The 7,044-nt window shown below is 50.4% G+C and overlaps 1 protein-coding gene across 1 annotated transcript; it reads left to right on the forward strand.

Annotated features, from left to right (window-relative positions):
- Positions 1–297: 297 nt before the first annotated feature.
- Positions 298–6,358, forward strand: FZD4 (frizzled class receptor 4). The gene is made up of 2 exons (XM_082488804.1): positions 298–505; positions 1,783–6,358. Exons 1-2 carry the CDS (start codon positions 374–376, stop codon positions 3,109–3,111), a joined length of 1,461 nt encoding a protein of 486 aa, XP_082344930.1. The 5' UTR covers positions 298–373; the 3' UTR covers positions 3,112–6,358.
- Positions 6,359–7,044: the final 686 nt, after the last annotated feature.

Here is a 7,044-nt window from a genome sequence, read left to right on the forward strand (position 1 = left end):
CGGGGGGTGGGGGGTGCGGCGGGGCGGGGCGTGGCGGGCTCCCCGGGGCGGAGATGGGGGTGTCGGCGCTGGGAGGGCGCGGGGAGGTGCCGTCCCTCCCCTGGGCAGTTTCTCGTCCAGGCTCTTTAATAGCGGAGCCGCCCCCGGCCCCTCCCCGTTGGAGCCGGCCCGTGCGGCACGGCGCGGCCGGGGCCGGTGCCGGGGCCGGGGCCGGTGGGGCGCGGGTCGGGCCATGGCGGGGGGCGGCGGCGGCGGCGGCGGGGGGGCGGGCGGGCGCGGGGGGCTGCTGGCCGTGCTGCTGGCGGGGCTGCTCGGCGGGGCGGGGGGGTTCGGCGACGAAGAGGAGCGGCGCTGCGACGCCATCCGCATCGCCATGTGCCAGAACCTGGGCTACAATGTCACCAAGATGCCCAACCTGGTGGGACACGAGCTGCAGGCGGACGCGGAGCTGCAGCTCACCACCTTCACCCCCCTCATCCAGTACGGCTGCTCCAGCCAGCTCCAGGTGGGTCGGGGCTCCGGGGGTCCCCTTTGTGGGTGGCCGGGGGGAGGGCTGCCACCATCCCCTTCCCCGTCCTTGTCCCCGTCCCCTTCCCCGTGTGTCCTCATCCCCTTCCCCGTGCCTGTCCTTATCCCCTTCCCCGTACCCTTCCCCTTTCCCATCGCCTTCTTCATCCCCGTTCCCTTCCTCACCCCCTTCCTCACCCCCTTCCTCACCCCCGACCCTTTCTCCCGACCCCTTCCTCATCCCCTTCCCCGACCCCTTCCCCGTCCCCATGCCCTCGGCTCACTCCAAAACTCCCCCCCCCCCCCCCCCCCCCCCGATCGTCCCGTCGCCTTTGCGGTGCCGTTCCCGGCTGGCGGCGGAGGTGCGGGGGGCGGCGGGGACCGGGTTGTCCCGGCGGCGGGGAGCGGCGCGGTGCTGGGGAAAAGCCGGATCTCCCGCAGCTTCGCCTGGTCCTTCCCCTCCGTTTCTGTTGTACCCGAGGGGCTGCGACCCTCGTAAATGAGAAACCGAGGGAGACGGCTCCGGGGGGCTGCTGGGGACATCCCAACCCCCCGGGGGGGGGGGGGGGTCCCACCACGGGAGTTTCTTTCCCAGGCGAAGGGCAGGGTCCTCGGCCTCCCCACGGGCATGGGCTTCATCAAACAAAAAGCAGCTTGTTTCTCGGGGCAGAGCTCCCGAATTAGCACGCGATCCCGCTTACGCTGTCGCGTCGCAGAGCTGCGATTATTCAAAAGCTGAGAAAGCGACAATATTTTATTGCTCTCCTAAATACGTACGTGACCTTATGGTAAAAGAAAACCACATTGTTCTAGGAGGACCGTGAACCAGAGCAATTCAATAAATGCCTTTTCTGCTGTTTGATTGTTAGCTGTAATATCCAGGCAGTGCCTAGAACAAATATATGTATTTGTTTAAACCGCTTTAATTTGTTTTTTTGTTTTCCTAAATTGCACCCTTGAGGTTTAGATCTGGCTAAATCCCACTCGCTTTATTGAAACTGATGGGCTAAATTTACATGGAGCTAATCTGGGGAGTGAAATGTTCAGGCTTTGGCTTCGGACCGCACTTGAACTGAAAGAAGACAACATTGTTAGGGTTTGCTTTTTTTTCTCTTGTTTTTATTGTTCTTGGTTTATTTGTTTTATGCTGCTTCCTGTTTTTTAAGGCAAAGGACCAAATATCACTGCTAAAAAGGAAAAAAAAAAAAAGTAATTATATTTTGACCTGTTTAATTTTCCCCTAACGCACTTGTGATTTCTGTTTCTCTCTTCCAGTTCTTCCTTTGTTCAGTCTATGTCCCGATGTGCACAGAGAAGATTAACATCCCCATAGGTCCCTGCGGTGGCATGTGCCTCTCTGTCAAAAGAAGATGCGAACCCGTTTTAAAAGAATTTGGATTTGCCTGGCCGGACAGCCTAAACTGCAGCAAATTCCCACCCCAGAATGATCACAACCACATGTGCATGGAGGGCCCAGGAGACGAAGAGGTTCCCCTTCACAGCAAGACCTCCTTGCAGCCTGGAGAAGAGTGCCACAGCATGGGATCTAACTCGGACCAGTACATCTGGGTGAAGAGAAGCTTGAACTGTGTCCTGAAGTGCGGCTACGACGCCGGTCTCTACAGCAGGTCAGCTAAGGAGTTCACGGATATCTGGATGGCCGTGTGGGCCAGTCTTTGCTTCATCTCAACTGCCTTCACGGTCCTGACCTTCCTGATTGATTCATCCAGATTTTCCTACCCGGAGCGCCCAATCATATTTTTGAGCATGTGCTACAATATTTATAGCATTGCTTATATTGTGAGGCTAACTGTGGGCCGGGAAAGGATATCCTGTGATTTTGAAGAGGCAGCAGAACCTGTTCTTATCCAAGAAGGTCTTAAGAACACAGGATGTGCTATAATTTTCTTGCTGATGTATTTTTTCGGGATGGCTAGCTCCATCTGGTGGGTTATTCTCACATTGACGTGGTTTCTGGCTGCAGGACTCAAGTGGGGCCATGAAGCTATAGAAATGCACAGCTCTTATTTCCATATTGCAGCCTGGGCTATCCCTGCGGTGAAGACCATCGTCATCTTGATTATGAGACTAGTAGACGCGGACGAGCTCACCGGTCTGTGCTACGTTGGGAACCAGAACCTAGATGCGTTGACGGGCTTTGTCGTCGCTCCCCTTTTTACCTACCTGGTCATTGGGACTTTATTCATTGCAGCGGGACTCGTGGCCTTGTTTAAAATCAGGTCTAATCTTCAGAAAGATGGAACTAAAACTGACAAACTGGAAAGGCTGATGGTCAAAATCGGTGTCTTTTCAGTGCTGTACACCGTCCCAGCCACCTGTGTCATCGCCTGTTATTTCTACGAAATCTCCAACTGGGCCATTTTCCGCTATTCGGCAGATGATTCCAATATGGCAGTGGAGATGCTCAAAATCTTCATGTCCCTCCTGGTGGGTATTACATCAGGTATGTGGATCTGGTCGGCCAAAACTCTGCACACGTGGCAGAAGTGCTCAAACAGACTGGTGAACTCAGGGAAAGTGAAACGGGAGAAGAGAGCAGATGGTTGGGTGAAACCTGGAAAGGGGAACGAGACCGTGGTATGAGAAAAGGACGACACCCCCAATGGTCTGATTGCTCTCCCGTGAAGGACTGGTCGTGTGTAAGCATTGCTGTGTAAATGTTGGGAGTAGAGTAGGGAGGTGGTTGCACAACCTGTCTCTGGGGGATGGAAAAGAAAAAAGCCTTAAAGAATAAACAGCAAAAAGATCATGCTGCAGATGCAATAGCCATAAATCATGCTGCCCGAAATAGGAAAGCCCAGGGAGGCTTTAAAAGCTGTGAAATATCCAAACACGTTATTTTCCTTTTTATTTTTTTCTGAAGCAGGATGCAATATACTGAAGTCTTTAGAAGCTGAGGGACTGTAGCCCACAGCTGTGGCATGTTGTTGTCTTTTCATCGTCTTATAGCTGGTGGAGGAAAGGCAGTCCGGGGCCAAGTTCTGGGCTGATTAAGGGTCCAGTTATCAGAAGACGGAGCACCCAGGACCTCAGTTAAGTGTCTTCTGTCCGAGTTCAGCACCGTGAAGGAAGCGCTTGCTGAGGATTGTGTCTTTATGCCCTGGGGAGTTCTGTTGCTCCCGTACGCTGCACAAGTCAGCCAAGGATCAGGTCTTCCTACAAACACCAAGGGGACTTTCCAGGTCTGAGAGTTACCCATGATGAGTAGGATTTAGTGAGGTATCAGTGAGGATGATTCTTTAAGCAATCTGATGGTCTAATAGTAATTTCGACTCATTTTTTTTACCATCTGTAACCTGGTCTGAATTGAAAGTTGACGCTGCCCTGTAGGAATTAGGAGCTCCCTAGGTCCTTTCCCACCTGAATTATTCTGTGGTTCTATCAATATTTCTAATTTTTTAAAAGCTTTACTCAAGGCCGTTGTCTGAAGTAGAGGAGTCAGTGGGAGCTGGGAAATTGCGTATGGTCTTCTGCATCGATTATTGTTATCCTCCTGCCTCCCTTCCTCTCCCTTCAGGTGCTCCTGCTATTTCCAGCAGACTATTCTGCTGCATTTAATAGCTTTAAAAAAGTCTTACGTTATAGTGCTCCTTCCTCCAGAAAAGAGAAAAATGACTTGAGGGTCTTTTCGAACAACGCCAGTTTTCTCCAAGTAAACTTATCTGTCTCTCTCTGGAGACCCATTGCATGAAGCAATTAAGTCTTAATATATTTCATTCAGTGCGATGGTATCTCTGCAGACGCCAGTCTGGGGAGAAGTGAAATGTTAAGTTCCTTGGCAACCTCATGTTCACACAGATCAGTTGTATAATTACGTGTGTCAGTTACAATTAAAAGAACATTCTCAGCCCATGACATCGCAGTACAGCTGACGGCCTTGCAAGGATGATCCGATTGCTCACTGACAGCTATGGAGGGTTTTTTTTAACGTATATTTGCATGCAGAATGTGAGCAGGCATCCGGTCCTCAGGAACAACAAGAGACATTTCCAGTTTTTGTAAAGGGATCCCCAGAGAAGAGATCCAGCTTCTTGGTGAATAATGTTGTTTCATAGCAACTCTTGAGTTTTCTTATCCTTTTATTTGAGGAGGCATCGGCTTGTGCTCGTGGAGAGCTCAAACCTTGTGTCGGGGGCTTGTTTGGCTAATAAGAAGGTGATGCAAATACAAATAGCCTGGAAGCACTCAAGAGAAGACTGTTCTGATAGTCTTTCCCTTTGAAGGACCTTCGGTTTTATCTGTGTGCTCTAATCTTATGCTTCATTTGTTTGTCGGGAACCTGGTCAGCTGCGGAGCATCCCCCCGGTGCCCCGACTCGCATGACCTTCGAGGGCAGCTGAGAACAGGCGCTGCTTTATTACAATCTGCCCTTTTCACGCAGGTGCCCCACGTGCTTCCCAAACCACAACTCATTCCAGCTCTGGCCGTGAGCACTAATCTGTCCCAGAAGCGTGTATTGTTTCAATGTCAATGTTGAAACATGTGCTAGAGCACTTTTTCTTTAAAAAAAAAAAAAACACCAAAAACCAAACCCCAAACAAACCCTTATTGCAGTCTTTGTGGTTGGGCTCCCTCTCCAGCAGAACAAGTGACAACTTGACACATTCTGCTCAAGATGCACAAGCATTGTCTTGGCCAATGCCGCATACCAGCCGAGCCTTTTCATCCTCTCCATAAAGTCTCTCGCTATTAGTGTGTTTGGATCTGGTTATTCTTCTGTGGACGAGGAGTTCCGCAAGTAGGAAATCCTCAGATGGCCAAGCTTCTCCATCGTGCGATCTTGCCCCTGGCCCAGTGAGGGATGTAAAGTCAGCAGCTATATGTTTGCTTTCAAGGGGTGAGGGTGCAGTAAGAGCCTTGTCTTGTGACCTAGTACGGGGCTGTGTCAAGGTGTCATGTTCGCTCAAGTGTCCTTCACTCTGAAATGGTTTGGATGCTCTCCTGGCCAATACAACCCATGTTTGACCTGACTGATTCAATAAACGGCATTTTTAACCATGTTATGTACACAGAAGTGAATGTTAAGTAGTAGCCTGTTATCAGCTCCCTGCATCTCCACCTGTGACCCCATGGACTGTGGCAGATGGATGTCCCTGGTGATCTGAGACGTTGGAAGTGATAGCACTGCGGAGCCCTATTGAGGGATCCTGGGGTGTATTCCGTGAAAGAGTGTGAGGGACTCAAATACTATGGGGAGGAGGTGGATTGGAGAGACACCATCTGATATTCCTGAAGGAACGTCTTTCCCAAGCATTCATGGGGTCACTGTGCCAGCCCAAAGCAAAATTAGCTGTTCCAGCAGTGAAACCATTCCATAAATGTATTTATCCACATGCATTTTCCTCGCTCCACGCCGGGGCTGTACGAGTGGGAAGTCACAGCAGATACCCACTCTTGGTAACCGCCAGGTTTTAGGTTATCTGCAACTCGTACGTTCTCTCGTTTCAAAGTTGTTATGAATTTAAAGCCAAAAAAATGTGTGACTAATCCATCTCGGAAGTGGAGTCGCTGCGGTTATACAACTAGAAACTTTGCAGCAGTTCCCTTCCTTGCACAGTCCCTGCTCCCGTCTGCCCCCCCGGCGTGTGCTCTTCTCACTGCAGGTTTTGGAAGCGTCTGCCGGAGAGGTACAAGCTTAGCTCTTATGTTAAACAGACAAGTTAGCTCTTTTTTTCTGAATTTTAAGGAAATAGACACAGATTATTTTGGGGTGTACAGAAAATATATCTACTTCAATGTATGTACTGTAAATTTCTAATTTATCACTGTAAAAAAACCAAAACGACTTTGCTATTTAATTTTTATATCAAAATAAAATTTTAACCTCTGTTGACAACTATGGTATTCCTGGCAGCCCTCGCATTTTTGGTGAGTTTGTTTCTTAAATTGGCTTCATTGCTGTTGCAAGTGTATTTTTCCCTTGAAGGAAGAAAGACTGGAATGCTCACGCTGCGGTGAAGGGGTGCTCCAAATGGGTTAATTCGTTACGGTTTGGGTTTAAACGTAGGTTGCAAGAAATAACTGAGACCAAAACATCATTGGGCAATGGTGAAAGTACGAGCATTCTTCGGGGCTTGCAGCGGGGTGGACAGAAACCCTTTCAAAGATGGTGCACAGGTCCCGGGCGCTGGCTGGGAATGCCGCTGGAGCTTTGGGCTTGTCTGAGCACGTCCCCAAAACCGAACGGGAGCGCCAAGATGGAAACGCAACCATCGGCTGCTGTGGCAGTGCTGTGGCGTGGCTCCTGGGGAGAGCAGAGCCTCCAGTAAGGCTGCTTTTTATTTCACGTGTTACGGAATACATGCATCCAAAGATGCACTGAGCAGTCAGATCTGGGGTACGGATGGAGGAGGGCAGCGTCACCGCCTGCCCGTTGGGTATATGAGAGCTATGAGTGGCTTTTGGAAGGGGCAAATCCTCCTCTTAGTAACATGCTTGAAATGAGTTCGCTCCCAGGGGTAATTTCAGCCCTTCAAAGAACAGATTCCATTGATTGTCTACCTTTTCTTGGAATGT

Source organism: Vanellus vanellus, assembly GCF_965231255.1.
Source record: "Vanellus vanellus genome assembly, chromosome: 1".
NCBI classification, from domain to species: domain Eukaryota; kingdom Metazoa; phylum Chordata; class Aves; order Charadriiformes; family Charadriidae; genus Vanellus; species Vanellus vanellus.

Coding starts and splice junctions, on each gene's coding strand:
- FZD4 (XM_082488804.1), top strand. CDS start 374: ATGTGCCAGAACCTGGGCTACAATGTCACCAAGATGCCCAACCTGGTG. Junction 506..1,782: donor GCTGCTCCAGCCAGCTCCAG/GTGGGTCGGGGC, acceptor TCTCTCTTCCAG/TTCTTCCTTTGTTCAGTCTA.